At 40.6% G+C, this 19,076-nt stretch overlaps 1 protein-coding gene across 1 annotated transcript; it reads right to left on the minus strand.

Annotated features, from left to right (window-relative positions):
- Positions 1 to 418: 418 nt before the first annotated feature.
- LOC145489022 (uncharacterized) lies at positions 419 to 17,288 on the minus strand. Its single transcript, XM_081467910.1, has 6 exons — positions 17,114 to 17,288; positions 16,658 to 16,761; positions 5,502 to 9,503; positions 4,442 to 4,535; positions 2,765 to 2,814; positions 419 to 2,682 (listed from the first exon to the last, which is right to left on the minus strand). Exons 2-6 carry the CDS (start codon positions 16,757 to 16,759, stop codon positions 2,680 to 2,682), a joined length of 4,251 nt encoding a protein of 1,416 aa, XP_081324036.1. The 5' UTR covers positions 16,760 to 16,761; positions 17,114 to 17,288; the 3' UTR covers positions 419 to 2,679.
- Positions 17,289 to 19,076: the final 1,788 nt, after the last annotated feature.

The raw sequence follows: 19,076 nt of genomic DNA on the forward strand, positions 1-19,076 counted from the left end.
CTAAAAATAGCTTTAGAGGGATTACCTCAGGAGCAAGGCCTTATGGGCTTCAAACCTCTCACCCTTCATTCTTGACGATACCAAAAACCTTCCTTGGTGACATTGTGGTAGTTAAGGTTGACCCTCCCCTCCCTTAAACGGATTCCGCGCTGATCGAAGAGTTCAGATACACCATTTGTGTAACTATTACTATTAAGTGTCCATTGCCCATGTTCCAAACGAGCAAGGGACGGGGTATATCAAAAATCGATTTGAAAAACCGACTTTGGTACCTAGTTAGTACTTTTACCAAATGTCAGTGTTCTTGGTTCAAACACAAAGATGTATTGCACTTTGGGAAAGCTCTGATTTAAGAGAGCTTTGTATGCATGGTTTAGAGAAGTGCCTGACCTAGCCCATTGCTAGCGCAGAGAGCAAGCAGTGTAATCAAATGTTTATTTTATAAAACCTCTTTCTTCAAAGTAAACTCAACTTGCCAGTGTAAACAGTTTTATCGTCTTGGTTACGTAATTAAAGATAGGGAATTACCTTAATGGGAAGACTCAATCAACCCAGCCGTCAAAAAGAAAAATAATCAATTCGAGTTGATTTGTTGAAAACGGGATCATTCTCCGTCATTTTTTAAAAGTAGCGTTTTGGTTACAGTTTTATATTAGAATTTGTTTGACTTTACATGCAAAACCAAACGCACTGAACCAGCATTCCATTGCTATCCCGAAATTTCGTCAAACATAACTTCTCAAAACCATATTTATTACGTACAATCAAATTTTCCCCACGTCCGAAGCGCATGCGCACTGTTTTTCACTCCACGTCGGTCACATTCTCGTATTTTGAGACCTCGTTACATGTGACCATAGGTGGAAAAACGAAGCGTACCACCAAATTCCAGTGCATAATGCAGCAATTACTTTTACGGAAGCATCGCCTTTTGACAATATTCTCACATTACTCGAAGAGCTCCAATCGGAAAGCAACATGACCTGACCCAGATACATGACGTTGCCTTCCAACCTCTGTCACTAAAACCGCGGGCTGAACTGACCTTTTATTGTCCATGAGTCAAAACGTGAATTGAGCAACATGGTTATGACTTTAGACCCAGTGGCGAGACGTCTCAAATGAAACCTATTTATCAGGCGCGGTTTTTTCGAAAGCTGGATAACGCTATCCATCGGATAAACCACTATCCAGTGCCTGTGCATAGCGTGGTTTGTTTTGTCAAGGTCATTCCCCAGTGATGCATTGCGCATCCCTACTGCGCATAATTTCACGCGTGATTGGCGCGCGTGCATTAAAAAATGGCGGCTATTTCTTTACGGCTTGACCTCGCCATAATGGTAAATCGTCATTTTCTCGAAAACGAGTATGGTGACCTATCATTTTTTTTTGTTGCTTTGAATTCAGTAATAAATTTCTCCATGTAAAATAAATATGGATCAATTCTCAGTGTAGAACAAGAAACAATCGTCGGAAACGTGAATTTAGCACGCAATCGTGGCTATAATCATGGTGCTATTATCGAACATGGGGACCCCTCATTTTTATCTCAAAATTTAAGTTCCTATGATATAAAAATCAATACGCAAAGTTTGACGAGAATCTCAGTGCAGGTTCTATTTCAGTGGAATGACCTTAACACTTATCCACTGGATAGTGGCATATCCGGCCTTCGAAAAACCCGACCCAGTACGTTAAGTTGTACTATGCTCCATAAGGTGGTTCTAACTCTTTAGGTCTGTGATTGTTCTTTACACCCGCTTTCAGCGTTACATGCATAGCGACTATCTTTCGACATGCCATCTTTCGACATGCTATGTAACCTGGCTCACGTCAAAAATGTAAGCACAACTGGCTTCTTTACGGTCGAACTCGACTTTTAGTCATGAAAGATGGATTTACTTGACATCAAACTAACGCTAGGAGTATCAAGAAAACATTCTGTGAGGGATAAATCGACTGTTTTGAATGTTTATATCTTTCGAACTGAGCGGTAGCGGCCCAATTCTATCAGAAGTCGCCACTGAGAACCAATCTACACTAAAATCGACCACACTAAAATCGTTTGAATTATCCCGTAAATCGGGAAACATGCAAAGTCGACAATCTTCTTCCTTCATTTGAGGTTGGTAATTATCATTTATTTGTCATTTGTACCGCTAATAACCGAAAAAAGTGCCAGTTTCACAGTTAAACGGTCTTTCAGTCGTTTACATAGCATGTCGAAAGATGGCATGTCCAGAGATGGTCGAAGGATGTCGCCTATGCACGTGACACTAAAAGCGGGTGTAAAGACAACATATTGCTACGTTTTTCAACTCTATCAAAGGGTTAAATATTCAGATACCGGATGCTGCTCACTCAAGGGATTATAACGAGGCTTTGTGAGAAAATCGACCACTGAAATAAAGAAAAAAGCCCAACAAATGAAAAGTCTAAATTTCGCGAAACGGAAACGAAACTAAACATTGCAGACCTAACAACAACTTATGCCTCACTGCGCTAAACACAACGGGGAATAGGGATTACAGCTGAGAAAGCAGCTCGCTTCCTTTACAACAAGAAGTACAGCTTGATGGCAGACTTCAAATTTAGAGCTCAATAGTTTAAGACAAATTGCAGGAAATGACAGCAGAAGAGCGCAACAGAAGAGCACTGCAAGATCTGGACTTGGCGTCGTTACTGAAGGAAAAAAACAAAGAAGATTTAGTTGTACTGTCTTTTCTTTGAAAGTAAATTGAACTTGGCAACATTTCATGCATACCTTATGCGTTGAGCAGAATATCGTAAAATTGTCCTCGATGAATGAACAACCTGGAAATAAGGAAAAACTCAGTTTAGACAGACCACCAACATGACGGAATCAATGCTTTTTTTATCAAGTTCCAAGAAAAACCATCAATGCTATAAAATTAATGACATGAAATTCTTGTAAGGTCAAGATTGATGTGCCCCTCAATCGCAGATGCGCGGAAAGCTGCGCAGTATGTTTTTTCCACTCTCAACAAAGAGGCCGGACTTAAAGAGCGACGGAAATAGAGCCTAATTCGTGTGCTACTTAGCATTTCCTGGAGCTAACAAGTAATAATTAAAAGCATAGGTAATCATACAGTTTCGAGTTTAATTTGGAATTAATTTGCACGAGTGATTTTTTTTTTATTAATAATGCAAACATGAAAATTCGCATGGAGGAACTGCCGGAAGATCTTTCTTGAAGCCATGTTTTCTCATTGGAGAAAACTTTTTCAAAGTTCCTGCACAAAATTTTGGTCATCATTTTACGTGATATTATTGGCTTAGAAAATTTCCTATTGTCTTTCAGCCAATCATAATCCAGATTATGATGTGTAATTTGCACTGGTGTTACACTTAAACTGCACTGCTCTCAGCCAATCAGAATCGAGTAATTTTTTCATGTATATTATTAGTATAATAAAAACCAACGTGTAAAAACCTAGATTTTTAGAAGTCTGGCAAAAAAGATCCTTGTATTTTGGGGTTGTTATTGGCAATTTAGGCTAAGCAGATTCTTAATTGCTTTGAAGGAAAAACAGTTGTTGATTACCAGAAAAATAAACATACTTGGGTTTGGTCCTTAAATATACAGTATATATTCACAAATGTATTAAGATAAGCCTAACACAATTGATTACAGACTGCACATACAGTGTTGACTCTATAACAATAGTTCGTACAGTGGAACCTCGATTTGACCAAGTCGCTAGGGACCGGCCAAATTTGTTCGTTAAATCGAGGGTTCGTTATATCGAGGTCATAGTTAATAATTGATTTGTAAACACGCAATTCAATGCAATTTTCGTCACCCAGAAGTGCCGCGTTTTGAGATGCAATTCATTAAGCATGGTGGCTTTCAGTATCAATTATTTTCACTTTTGAGCAGACACGCAGCTTTTGTTTACAAAAGAGCGACACTTCCAGAGTAGCGATTTAAAAATGTTGCAACATAGAGGTTATACAGAAAATTGTCTATGTAAACAAGGAAACACAGTAATTCGTTATATCGAGGTAGATTTTACGTTTGGGCTTCCGGATTATGTTCGTTATATCGAAGAATTCGTTATATCGAGGTTCATTATATCGAGGTTCTATTCCATACATTTTACTGTAACTTTGGCCGGAACATAGCATATCGTTCGTTATATCCAGGACTTCGTTAAATAGAGGTTCGTTAAATCGAGGTTCCACTGTAATTTAACTTTAACCCACAAATAAGAATCTGATTGATCCTGCTTGGCTGAACAGATTCTTAAATTTTTGGGATTTAAAATTTCTGTTTTCAGGTTCTTAAACCACTGGGTTCTTACAGGCAGGTTTTTACTGCATCGATTCCTATCAACAGCCACTTCAAAATAACATTGTATTGTCGAGCAGCAGTCCGGTAATGAGAAGAAGGAAAATCATCAACTAAACTGTAGGGTACCTGAATCTCTGGCGCAAGCGTAGTGGAACATTTTATTACAACCTCGTTTGAAGCAGGCCAGGGTAGCCCCGAGTTCAGAACACTTGGTGCATTTCTGTTCAAGAGAAAACAGGATTAATACAAACGTGAACACCATTGCCAGGCCCTTCCACGTTGGCATCATCATACCATAGCATTGATTCAAGGGTTGGCTGAATGGAACCTTCCGCGGGTTCAGTGCACCTTATCATTCAGTGGATCTTCCTCAGACCATAAGGTGACTAGTAGCCCTCAGTTCTAGCCACTGATTCTGTTTACTCGCAATACAATCTTCAATACAATCTTCACGTGACACTATTGAATGTCAACCAAGAAAATGGCAACTCACATCCCAAATCACCCCACACCCACACCCCACCTCCATCTTTCCCCCAACCCACATTGGCTTGTCAGAGCTCCTCAATAACATATTGTGAGGTTCTAATTTGGCAACATTTACATTAGAGCAAAACAAAGTTCCAAACTATTCAATTACAGATGCTCTTTGCAGTGTTAAAGCAAAAATCATTCTAAATTAAAAACGTTCCGCTCTTGAAACGAGTCAGGAGAAATTTGAATCGGGCATATTAGAGGATACAATTAGCCATCTTTTAGTCTGTCGAGGACGAGGCAAAAGAAAGCGCGAGAGGAAAAATAGGTGGGCATACCATCTATGCTGAAACAGTACGGGGCGAGGCGGGGGGGGGGGGGGTAGGGGTAGCAGTACGGAGACGAGAAAGGGATTGGGAAGAGACAGGGCTGCGGTCTCGCACATGCCGTCTCCTTCGCAGGCGTTATTAGGGTCGTCAAGCAACACGACCCTAATAACGGCTGCGAAGAAGACTACGCTTCTCAAAGATAAACGCTCTGTGGACTCTGAGAGAAAAAGCCGACCGCAAACAGTCTAGGATAAATTCAGCAACATAAACGAATCCGAAACGTCACTATACTACAAGTTTAACGTTAGGGAACGCATCTGTAAAGCAATGAGACAATAAGAGACCGAAGATCTTGCATAAGGCAGAAAATTGAGTTGACTTACGTGTTGTGCCGCACTTTCCACAGCTTGCTCCAAACCATGGATGGTTCTTCCAAGCATGAAGACACCCGGCGACCAAACTCCGCAATCTCGATGAATCCACAAGTCTACGTCGCAGGTTTCACCATCCAATTGCACGTCTGAGCTCGAGCTCGACTTCCGACCAGGTGAGGACAATTTCTGCGACTGTTTGCCTTCCTTCGAAGTACTGTCGGTTTTCTCTTTAGAGAATTTTGTTTTGTAAGGTCCGTAGAGATCGCCTAACAAGTTATAACCGCTTCCCTTACCGCAGAGGGAACACACCCAAGAGTCGCCATCGATGCCGCCACGAGGTCTGGTTGAGATGTGTTTCACCGGTGAACTCGATGTGGACACTTTACGTTTCTTCGGAGATTTACTCGCACTCACCGTTGGAACTTCCAGAGGTCGTTTGGACGCAGCCGAAGATGCGCCAGACGAGGACATTTCTTGAACAGCGACGGCAGTTTTCGAAAATTTACGTTTCGCCGCGAGTTCCTGCGCGTTCAATTCTTCAATTTCCATTTCATCTTGCTTTCGCTTCACTTTATGAACGTATGATTTTCGCTTTTGTTTGTCTTTGCTTCCTACGGGCCGGCCGCGTGGCAACTTTGGTGTTGACCCTTGATTTGTCTGTTCTGATGGAGAAGACTTTTCTTCGTGTTTATTGGGAGTTTTCGAGTCTGGATCGTGTTTTCCTCGAGGAGATTCGGAGTTGTTATTTTGTTTTTCTTTTGCAGCTGTGATGTCGCTTTTTTCAGCCTGTGTCGGTGACATTTTAGAAACTTTCGAAGTCGGTAATTTCTCAATCTTAACAGTCATTTTGCTATTGGGCGGACGTTCCGGCTTTTGAACAGTTTCGTGGCTCTTCTTATTACCAGAAGGGCTTTCAGTGTCGGCCTTTTCCTTGACTGAAACTATTGATTTTGATGCCTTGTCGTCTCGACTGCCTTGGGAATTTCCAGTCTGAGCTCGTTCGTCTTTCCTTTCTTTAGATGCCTCGTTTCCATCATCTCCCTTAGTTGCAGCTGCTAGTTGTTTGTTCGCCCCTTGCTGACCCGAACCTGTTTTCACCGGGTTCACAATAATCAACTGGGGATTCTGCTTGGATGCGTCATCTTTGGAGCTGACCGTCTGCACCGGCACCAAGATGTTGCCTTGGATGAGGTACATCTGTCCAGACGTGGTCTTGGCCACCATGACCTGCTGATTGTTCTGAGAAGACTTGCCCTTGGCGATGATGGTGGCCTTGATGGGAGCCGCCTGTTGTTGGGTGGTGCGAGCTGTGGCTGTGGGCTGCTGTACTGTCTGAATTCCCAGCGTTCTATTCTCGACCACAGGAGCGCTGCCGCTTTCTGATTTCTCTCGAGTCTTATGTAGCAGGCGGTCATCATCATCTGACGACAAGCGTTCATCACATCTCAAAGAAGGCACAGCCGGTTTGCCTTCCTTCTTCTGGACTTTCACAGCTTGTTCAGCATCACTACTCTTAGAGGGTAGTTCCTCCTTAGCCTTACCACTTCCTTCGCAAGCATCTGCTTTGCTGCTTGCTTCATCTTTCTCTGCTAATACCTTCTCTTTGCTGACCAATTCTTTAAGCTTTTCAGGTTCCTCAGTATCTTTGGTTGTAGTTTTATTTGTCTTATCGTCAAGGTCCCTTTCCTTATCTTCACCGACAGTATTCGTGTTATCAACATCCGCAGCAGGGGTATCACGATTCGTTTCCTCTCCCGTTTTGTCTAATTTTCCAGTCTCTCTACCGGCATTAATTGACGAATCAACGGCTTCATCGCTTAGTTGACTGGTGGTTCCTAGTTCCGAGACGTTTTTCGCAGATTTGCTATCTAATTCGCCAAAGGTGTCAATAGTTTCGCCAGTTTTACTATCAGCTTTATTTGTTTTGTCCTCAGCTTTATCAGTTACACTAGAGGTTCTAGTTGTCTCTGCACCAGTTCTTTGGCTTTTATCATCAGCTTTGACATTCTTTTCTGGATTGGCAGCTTCACTTTCCTTATTAACTCTTTGGTGTTCCACTTTACTGCTCGATTCGCCTTCTTTACAATAAACATTTTTACCACTAGAAATGTCGCTGCCTTCACATAACGTTTCTTTAACTTTTTCAGTGGCTTCGCTAGCCAAAACCTCGTCTTTTACGTTGGATTCCACTTTCTTAGTCGGAGAAGCGTTACTTTTGTCAGACTCTCGGATTGTATCTTTAACATTACTGTCTGATTCGCCAGTTTCCGCCGTGACAGTTTCACTTTCTTTACGCTCTTCACTGATATTTGCAATCAGCAGTGAAGCCTTTGAGGTTGTGTCTTCTCCTACTCCTTTATCTGGCTTTGTCCTGTTCACTTCACTTAGGTTTTGATCCTCCCCAACATTGCCACAAGATTCATCCTCCTTACTGACCGATGAATTCTGCAAACTTATCTCTTCCTGACCACCTTGCCGCCTTAAAGCCTCTGTCTTCGTGATTCTATTTGACACATTTTGCTCGTTAGATTTCCTTTCCGCAGTTTCGGCCTTATCCAGCCCTTCGACGTTTTTGAAGAAGTCTCTTCTGTCTCTCGTTTTTTCTTCTGTCTTACTTTTATTTCCATCTATGCAGTCCTTTTTAATGGTCGGAGGTGACACAGATGGGCGGTCAGCATCGGAGGCGCTTCTTCTCTGGCGAGGTACACCTTTCTGGCCTTCACCCACTTTCTTTGAAGCAGTTGGTTTCTGTTTAAACGAACACTGTACAGCATTTGACACGGTTCCTGTTGTTTCCAAAATTCCCTCACTGGGATCACTGCTTCGCGGAGAAGAAGCCTTCTCTTTCTTTGCCACAGGTTTCTTGATAGAACCTCTCTCTTCGAATCCAAGCTGGCCTGCCCTTGTGGCATCTGGGCTTTTGGGGTTTGGTGAAGGTGCCTTAGATGGAGGAGATCTCTTGAGAGGAGGGGAAGGCATCTTTAGTGTGTTCTGTTGTCCGGGGTACGATGCTCGGCGCTGGGTTAGGCCTCCAGTCTTGGTGCCACCCATCAGTTGCTGTGACTGATAGTGTGACTGTGGCAAAGTCGTACTGGGCTGAACAAACATGCAGGAACTTTGCTGCTGTGGCTGTTGTTGCGGGAAATGTGCCTGACTTGGACCAAATGGAGACCTCGGCTGTGGAAAGGGTTCATGAGGTCTGCTGTACAGTCCTGGGTCTTGTTGTGGCACTGGAGATGTGGAGGAGGACCTTCTACTTGGAGAATGCGGAGGCTGGTATGGGTTGGTGGAGGACTGATATGGCATGTTAGGCATTTGCATTCCTGCATTTGATCTGGGTGCATAAGATGATCCGCCAGAACTAAACCCCTGCATCTGAGTTTGCACTGGTGAGGACGGCGGCCTTTTAGGGTATGAGCCGGAGTGATACGTTGGGACCTGTTGAGAGTAGGGCAATCCAGATGGCTGTAGAAATCCCCCTCCCTGTGGCATCTGCTTGTGCACTGGAGACACTGGCTGATTCATTCCATAGCCATCAGAATAGTACTGCTGCCTGTTACTCATGGCGGCCAGACTTAACGAAGCTGGACCAGCCATTCCCAGGGATTGATTAGGACCTGCCTGAGGACCAAACTCTCCCATAGTCTGGCTACCACTGGCTCCTGGAGGGTACACAGTCTCTGATGGAAAACCTGTCTGGTATGGACTCATGGTTTGGGAATGCGTTTGGGAGGACACGGGTCTAGGTCCCTGGTAGCCACCATTGTAGCCTTGGTAGTTACCATTGCCGTACTGTTGGGGCTGCTGCTGATACTGCTGCTGGTGCAGCACTAAATCCATGTCGGGCTGCATCATTCCATTGTTTGGACTTCTCATCTGGCCTGGAGTAATGGTAGGATAACCAGAACTCCGCTGTTGTTGTTGTTGTCGCTGGGGACTCATTGTGGGTAACTGTTGCTGCATGCTTGCATAGTGGCCTGCACCAAATGCCATGCCTGTCTGGGGGTATGCCTATGATCAAAAACAGACACAATTTTAGACAAATGCTTAATGATAGTCACTTGTATTTCAGTATTGTATTTTCAATAATGTATTCTTCTGTAATGTACTTTTGTTCTACCGCATTTACCTTAACATGGTGGTAACCAGCTCAAAGGCCAATGGCTACTCTGGTAAACCAGCACCCAATTTTTTTTATTTTTTCCATAGCCATATGTAACAAATATTTCTCTTTTTACATTTATCTTATATTAACTCTGTAGATAGTTCACAACAATAAAAATGTTTGTAGTTAAAGTTAGTGAGCAAATTGTTAACAAGAAGCAGCAATAGTCAGCAAACATTTTTCTTTGAAGACTTGACGTCCTAAACCCAGCATGTAAATTCTCCCAATGCGTTTCTTGCACTTCCTTTAATCCTTCTTGGCAGAATTTACTTTGTGGCCAACACATTATTCTGGATAAAATCAGGCCCTTGATTCTCATTATCTGCCTGCTTAAAGTTGTTCGAAAAAAGGTAAAGAGAAGTTACAAAGACACACGTGGAACTGATCACTGGAGAGGGAGGAAGGATTGCATAACCAGCCCAAAGGGTGTCTACAGGTCTGCCTGTCACCGGTAACAAAGTTGAATGAAAATGTGCACCAACAGAATATTATGAAGTGTGTAAAGCCCACAACCAAAACATGATATGACATAATGAGTATGAGCAGATCATCATTTGTGGTGAATGATTTGAACTTTGGAGTCTCTATTCAATAGTTGAACAGTGTTTGTGTTTGGTCAAAGGGAGATAGGAAAAAGACTGTAAGTGTCTGAGCAGAAATCATCATCAGGTGATTACGTTGTATTGCACTGTGCACCCTTTAGGAAACAGAAAACATGTACCGTGTTTCTATTGAGTTATAGAAACACAAGTGGAAGTTTGGGAGAATGAGAAATGCTGTGGGAACACGAGCCACAGGCGAGTGTTTCCACAGCTTTTTCGAGTTCTCCCAAACTTTCACGAGTGTTTCTATAACTTGATAGAAACACGGAGAACATGTTTCCTATTTCTTTTAGAAAACACCACAACGAAAAAAAGGAAAACAACTTGTTTACTTTGATCATCAAAATGTAAATTCTCTTTGCACGCCCCATCATTACGTCAACAGCTATTGCTAGTTCTGTGTTTCCATCGAGTTATAGAAACACAATTTTTAACCAATCAGCGCACATATTTTTGTAGGGCTGTTTTCTAATATGTAATAATGCTATCCAATGAATAAATTACTACCCAGTGGATAGCGTAGTTTGTTATATAACAACAGTTATCAAGTGGATAGCATTATCCACCCTTTGAACAACTGGGGCCTGGTAACAAAATTTCATTCCATTCAATGTCTTGAATTCAAGGCTACCAGACTTCGCGTGTACAAGATGGCGGACAAAGGACATGGAAAGAGAACAAGCTAAACAAGTGCTAAAACAGTTACCCTTTACCAGGTAACTGAAAGCCAAAACCCATCCAGCACCCACCTATTTCTCAGCTGACAAATTTTGCCAGTTGCCCATGCTTAGCAACAACCCTGATTCCTCTTAAACATACTGAATACTGAATAGTTCAAATCAAATAGTATTTTGTAACTGACACTACTACTTACAGTGTTCAAGTGTCTGTCTTCTTAGTGAAAATGATGATTCATTTCTTCTTCATTTTTTTCTATATTTTGAAGTGCTGTAATTAACAATTACTTAATTTCAATCCAATAAAGTTTCAAAAATTTCAGAGTTATGTACCAAAACCTAATAATGAATACAAAATTCATCTACATGTAATAAGCCTTCCTGTAAGTTCTGTTGTTTTGTGTTTCATACTGTCATTTCACTGACATGTACAGAGATGCTAACCTACATCCAGGAGATTGCCAATTCTGCCTGCCTTCACAACACCCAAAAAACGTAAAAAAAAAAGGTTCATTTGGCTAAATATTATTCAGGCTTAATCTCATCTTATCTTACTCAAGCCAATGTAGTCAGCAGTCTGCCCCTCGGCGGTGCATGACCTGTGGGGTGGTCCTCAGGGGATTTGCAGAGCCCTTACATTTCATGACACTGAATAAACATGTATACATGTGCAGTTCAGAGAGCTGATCGTTGCACATCACTTCACAGCTAATGCTAGCAAATCTGTGCCGATTCTTGGTCCATCTCCTCCCTCCCTCTTGGTATGATGGTTTCTAGGAAAGTATTCGGTCAAGTAAGTTGTTTCCACTGATATCTTTTAGTGTGACAGTGCCAGTTAACGAATGGCTCTTATTTAGCGAATTGCACTTCCAGGGTTGTCATGGATACCACCCTACTGCATATTGCATTTGGCACCCTGCTAACCTTTTAGGCACCATTTTTCAAGCTCATCTATTTGTGATGAGTTTAACAACGATTCAACCTCAAAAACATCAGATTTGCACTTAAGTGTCTCAAATCTAATGGGAAATACTCAACCACTTGCCCATGTGAGTTTCAGGTGATTGTATCCTGTTTGGATTCAAATCATTGATCATTCAGACATCCATTTTGACAATCACTATTTAAGCACTCTTTACTAGGTATGTACCCAAATTTCATTACTGTTCATTTTCCACTTAAGCAGGAAAATCTCTAACATATTATATCTACTAAGACAACCAAATTCTGATTGTTTACTCTTCTGTTAGAAACAAATTCATGGTAATAGTACTGTTCTCTTGTGTAGCTTCTACCAAAACATGCAAAGTACATCTAGGAGTCTCCACTGTAAAGAGTCATTTCCCGAAAAAGCAATTGCAATAAAAATTACATTTCCAAAACTGCATTCATGCCCTACTACAAAACACATAAAGTGTCTGCACATACTGTATTATCTGTAAAACTATCAAAAAGGGTGTGTACATATATTCTTATGTACGTGCACAATTTTTCAGATGAATATAAGGCTCAGCAAAGTTTAAAATACATGTTACATGTAGTATAGAATATTTCTGATCAATATGTTTCTATAGATATAAATAGGCTACCAAGCCAATTGGTTTTAAACAAAAACAAGCCCACAGGTGGTTATGAAGACTACTTATTAGTATGTCAGTACTCTCCGTTGAACACATGTTGTAGGTATTATGAACAAATGTTGCAACTACATGTAAACTGAAATGTTCATCAGGAATCTAGCTACAGCTGTATCTGTTGATAAACCAAAGCATGGTTTGTACAATAAGGAAAAAAAAATTAAAAATTGTCATGTGTGCAGTTTAAAAGCATGTTGATATAAGTATATTCGGCCCAGAGAAGAAGAGAAAAAGTATTTCCAGTTACTGGAATTTTCAACAGTTCTTGGAGGAGAGCATCTGTCTCTCATATTTTCAAGAGAACAAAAAATATATATATTAGAATTAACTTGAGGGAACAAACGATACTTCTACTATTAATGGGAATTTTCAAGAAATTCCCAAGAAATCCTGAAAAATGTTTATTTATCTCCTTTTCAAATCTTTATCAACTTCCATTTAAATGGTGTCATCTTTCATTTTATTATCTATTCCCTCTATAAATCATAATTTTCCTTAAGGGCAGTGTTTTTGCGCATGGCTTATGTTTCACTTTGTCCTGTGGTCACCTTTCAGACTGAATGAAGTATTTAAACATGTCAACTGATTAGAGACCAAAATGGCAGTGGAAAACAAGAAGTTTCCCAGTCAATCATCCTACCTATAAGTGATCATCTAAATTCTAAAACCTTGGCTTCCAGTATGTCACACCACTGGGATCTGAATTGCTAGTAATTTTTTTCAAAAGGTTAATCCATAACTTTGCTAAATCTAAATTCATACACTGTTGGGAGTTTCATTAATGGCCAGGCTCTGGCCAAATGGACTGGCTGTGTGGATGATTTTGCCCACATGGTTTGACCATCTAGAGGAATGTTTTCCTTATCCACCTGTGAAAACCAGTTGCCCTCTGGCAGAAAACGTTAAAATAAAACCCCCACACTGTACATAGAGTCATTAGATCCTATTTCAACCAAATTATTCATGACCAGACCTCATTAAAAAAGCAGTTCTCTGACCATTGTTTGAGACGAATAGACGTTATCACGGTTTTTGACACCATCTTGATGGGTGGGGAAAGCAATCAGAATTTACAGTGTTTGTATGGGAATCCGATGGCAAATAACTCTTTCCAAAATTGAATTTTTCACAATTTGTGAATTGCAACTCTAAAATACTAGGTAAAAGATTGTATTCACCAAGTTTGGAGGATGAAGCTTGGCTAGAAGACGCTCAGTCAATTTTTCTAATTTTCCATGCATTTGTCTGAGTGTAAAATTTGGCTGGGTAGACAGACGTCTAGACACGCTTCATGGGAAAAAACTTACAGACAAATGTATGGAAAATTAGAACAATTAACTGAGCACCTTCTAGCCATAATTTCTGACCTATCCTACCCGTCAAGATGGTATCGAAAACCGCGATAAGGTCTATTAGCATGTTACTGAAAGGCTCAGCAATTGGATACCACAAATAAATGTCCTAACATAGGAGTCACATGTCCACTGTGTAACCACTCATTATTACAGTGAGAGTTGAATCACATCTTGTTTCCCAATTTATCCTGTATGGTGACCCTATCATGTGCCACATTGCTTAAATAAATAAATCACTTTATTTACCACTCTTATTTAACATTGATGTACTAATTGGGAAGACTATAAATCAAGAACTAAATATTATAAATAGAACTGAAAACTACATGTAACTGGTTAGAGGCTGACCAGGTGGCTATAAATCATTTTCACATGATGTCATCATTTTCTAAAATCCAAAATTAAAGAGCCACCAAAGGTTTTCTCCTCATTGGGCATAAGAGGCGGTAAATTTATATCTGTTTACAGTTTTAGAGTTCAATAGCGTGCTTTATTTGGAAACCAGCGTATTTTGAATTTCAGTGTTATGGCAGTGCATGACAGAAAGCTACTGTACAATCGCATTTGTCGAAAAATATATACTTATCTCATGATTTTTAAGCTTTTTAGAAGTTTGAGCATTAGGAAAAGAGTTCATGTACTAAATGCTTGTTTGTTCAGTACAGGTAATCATTTGCCTAGAGATCTTAAGTAAGTACCAGGTGTTTACACTATTTTCCAGCTGCCATATTGGTGTACCATGGAGGTACACCAACATGGCATTTCCATGCTGGGCTCTGTAAATTTCTGCCAAGCGTTTCGACGAATATCTGAAGGATGGAAAAAAGCACAGACCTAAAACTTGGGAAAATGTCTTCTTTATTTATTTCCTGTAACATCACAGCTTCTTGACTTTATCCACTGGATGGTTTTCAATTTATTTTTTTTTATTGCATGAAAGTGAAAACGATCTATTTTCAAGATATACACCACTGTAGAGGGGTTGAATTCAGGACCACCAAACAAAAATCCATATGGTAGCAGGGAGGAGGATTTGAAACCCGCACCTCGGAATTACAAATCCAGTGCCCTAACCGCTAGGCCAAGCACCTCAATATCCTGCTTACCGCAGATTGCAAACAATACAAATTTCAAACTGTTTGCCCCAAAAGTGATCAAGGCCACATAAAATAGGTTTTTGTTTACTTAAGGTTCTGACTGTATTTGCCAGCCCATTATCCCCCAAGGTTTCTGGTTAAAAGTCAAGTGTGACTCTATTTTTTGTTTTTATTTTTTGCCATCTATAAAAATATTTTTAAAATATCAATGTATAAGGCAAGGAAGCCCAGGAAAGTCAATAAGACTGATGTAAAGGATTTACCTACAAGAAACCTAAGACTTGAAAAAAGATAAAAATTCTGTCATCGACACACAAAGTAATCATAGTTAAGGATACAAAATAGTTAAGCAAAAATAAAATTAATGTACAAAAGCAAAGGAAGACATAAAAAAGCACACACGGACACACTAAGAGAAGTGAAATATACTTATACAAAGATTTAACAGGGAGAAAATATGTATTTTGGCAAAATGGTGACTCATGAAAGGTGATTGCTCATAGAAAGTGGTAGCACTTAACAGAGGTTCCACTGTATTTGAATTCTGCTCCAATTACTGTGTTTACACATTTGCGGAAGTATTTGTTGAGGTTACAAATGTTTAATGACGTTCCAAACATGTACAGTGTGCTGTTATGGGTTTGTCAGCAGTGTTAAGTGAATGAATGTTTTCTGTTCAGCTGTGGATGTCTAAAATAGTCAATAACAGGCTGAATGTTTCTCATCCACTTGCAGTTGGCCAATTTGGGTGTTGTTATCAATGTAATCAATTTAGAGGAAGTGTCTAGTCAAGTAAAAATAATAGAAATACAGTGTATGTTATGATAAAATTTTAGATATTACCGAGTGGAGCAGGTTACATGTTACATTAATCAGATCCCTGCTCAAACCCTTGGCAGCACTCCCCTCATCTCATTAATGACTTCAATAGCTAATTATATAGTAGAGCTTGAATGTTTGATTGCAAACAAACCTGTGCTGTGCACAAATGAAAAAGTCACTCTTCCCAAGAGCTATCAACATCTAATTTATGTTTACAACTTAAACACATACACTATTCAGCAAGCAGGCAATGAGAAAAACACAAAATAACCAACTAAAGGACACGCTCTTGATGTGACACCAAATTCTCACTACTAAATCGAAACAAACGATTGGCAATCGGTAGGGAGATTATAATCTGAAATAATTTGTACAGGAAGCAAGGGTTACAAAGTGAAAGTGAGAGATTTGAGGTTCGTTAGCACAGCTCGCCCGATCGCTGGGTAAGAACTAACATTTTTCAGTAAATAACACTCGCGAGTTAGTTACAACCTGTTGAGTTTCCTTCAACAGTGTACGAATCGTTATTCATTTCGACATCGTATCACGAATACGGATCTACGCGAAAATACAGACGCCATGTTGTTATAAACGACGACCCACCGCCTTCAAAAACACGAAGCACAGCCTGTATTATTCAAGGAAATAACATTTCTCTAGCTTCCGCGCACAAACAAAGATCTGTGATGGATACATCTGCTTTAAACCCATCAAAGATCGTATTGTTCCGGTCGACGCACATGCGCGCGTTGCCAGCATGCGAGACAAGACTGGTCATCCAAAAATCAACAATAAATGTTCTACTCATACCCCCGTTTGTACCATCGCGGTGTCCTCCATGGGTCCTTGAATATTTTCGTCTGGATGGTCAGCATGCATTAGCATTTTCATTAAGTCCCCGTTGCCTTCCATACCTGAAAGAATCCGCAGCCAAAAAATGCAAATTTAATACGTCGCCTGTAAAAAAATCGCGTAGCGCATTCACTCGCGCGACGGCCCACGACGTGCCGGGTCTCTCTGGTTTCCACTGAGAGGCAATCTTTACACGCGCCCAGGATCACAGAAAACTGCAAGCACTGAAATTGATTAACAATTTTGACGCAGCAGAACCTGTGGTCATGAAAGGTCAAATTAATAATTCCGCTGTCTACAGTATAATCATAGGCTAAATGTCGGTTGCTCCTATATTTTCCACTCTCAAACACTGATAAAAGGGTAACAATTCCTGTCCAATAGCAACGCGCAGTGGAGCTCTATTCAACTTACCGTACTGATAAAACAAGGCCTTGGGTTTCTGCAGTTACTGATGGATTATAGTGCAAGGATTTTTTCGTTTTACACGACGGTAATCGCCCACATGACTCACTGCCAACTCTGCCAACTTTTAGTTTGCAGTTCACATTTCACGTATTCCGCGACTGGTCAGCGGCAAATTCGACTTAGTCCCTTTGGCGGGCCTTGGCAAACAACAACAGGAAATAGCCGACGGACAACGGAAATAATTTCATTTTCCCTATATCCTCGCTTCGGAAAACAGAAATCAGAGGAAGATTTCCGATTTTTAACAGCTGAATGATCCATGAAGATGGCAAAGCAATCCTCTTAGGAAGCAAACGTTTCGATTTCCAAGACAGTTAACTCATGAGCAATGGGGAACTGAAAATTTTGTTGACCTTTGCTCTCCGTATTTCCCTCTGGAAAACAAAATTTGATCTTTCACCATTTACACAAAAATTATAGAAATTCCATTTGCGATATAAATTAAAAATGGCTTTTTCCCTCAGTCCGTTGGAAATTGTCTGTGGGAACCGTGGTTCCTCTGACAGAAAAGGTGGAAATTCATGTCTTCGTCTTTGGTCATTGTTAAGATCGTTTGTTAATGGTAAACAACCGAAACATCGGGTGTTGATTTCCGTTTAACGGTTAAGTTAGACTACGAGTAGTCCCTCTTTCGCTTAGTCCGTCGTGCGTGACGCGAAAGAAACCCGCGAGAAAAAACAGATTTCGCGCGGCCACTTTTTTCTCTCACTTTCCTTTCGCGTCACTCACGACGGACTAAGCGAACTGAAAGAGGGGTTACTCGTAGTCTACGGCGGAGTAGATAATAAAAAAAAAACTGTTGTATTTTGCTGTTGTTTTGAACTTCACTGTTATTGTTTTTCAGGTTAAACGCTATTGATCATAGAAATACAGCTTTGGACTGGTCAGGAAACATGTTAGGAATGGCTAGTTTTCTTCTAGCCGAAATAATAAGACAACTACGACATGTTTCTAACCCTTTGTTTCATCAGCCTTGTTTTTAAGGTTTAGTCTATAAAGTCCATCGCTTATCCTGAGTGTGCACAAATATTTGGGTATTATTTGTTACTGTTTGCAGAAAGCCACTGATACAAATTTAGATCTGCACGTGCGAGGGATGCTTCTTGAGTGGACTTTACTGGGAGGCTCGAAGGGGGAATTAACCCTTTTTATGCAGGAGGGATATAAAATAGTAGGCTTTTTCACGAGTTCATTCAACTCATGAAATCCCTACTCTTTTATATACCTCCAGTGAAAAGAAGAGAGAAGAAGAAAAGATAACGAAAAGATAAGGTCATTGTGGACCCTGTTGATCGAAAGGTGAATGACCCTATCCACTGGATAAATCACTATGCAGTGGATAAGTGTTAACAGAACAAACCACGCAATCAACTGGATAGTGATTTGTCCATTTCTCAGATGTCAGTCTTTAGGCTACACTACGGAATGGTCTCTTTATTTTACGCTCAAAACAAGCAATTTAGAAGAAATTGAGTGTGAGACGCCCACAGTTGAAGGTTCTTGGGGTGAGTCACGTATCGGGTCGTATCGCACATCGAATGGACGCCCATCTCCAAAGTGTTTTGTAGAGTGGTTCTAGTGATTTATTTAACATTTCGTTTGGCTGGGATAACCTGGTTTTTTCCAAGTTCTCATCGGGTACTTTAATTTTTTCAGTTAATTCCGTTGGTTTTAGTTTTGCGACAGCTACTCAGTGAGACCTTCTTACACATTAGTCGCATAGGTTGCCAGACCGTTATACGTTGCCACCTTATTAGTCACCTCATAAGGATTGTAACAAGCAGAAATAAGGACAGAACAGGCACCTTCACCTAATTTTATGTATTTGCTAGTTGATTTTCGACTTCAATATGTCCCTTTCGCTAATCTAGTATAAACTTCTCAGTAGTAAGGCGCCTTCCACAATTAA

Source organism: Orbicella franksi, chromosome 6, assembly GCF_964199315.1.
Source record: "Orbicella franksi chromosome 6, jaOrbFran1.1, whole genome shotgun sequence".
Classification (NCBI taxonomy): domain Eukaryota; kingdom Metazoa; phylum Cnidaria; class Anthozoa; order Scleractinia; family Merulinidae; genus Orbicella; species Orbicella franksi.

Excerpts from the sequence above, each read along its gene's own strand:
- LOC145489022 (XM_081467910.1), bottom strand. The coding sequence starts at position 16,759 with ATGGAAGGCAACGGGGACTTAATGAAAATGCTAATGCATGCTGACCAT. Across the intron at positions 9,504-16,657 it reads CCGCGATGGTACAAACGGGG|GCATACCCCCAGACAGGCAT; the intron begins GTATGAGTAGAA and ends TTTTGATCATAG. Across the intron at positions 4,536-5,501 it reads TGGAAAGTGCGGCACAACAC|AAATGCACCAAGTGTTCTGA; the intron begins GTAAGTCAACTC and ends TCTCTTGAACAG.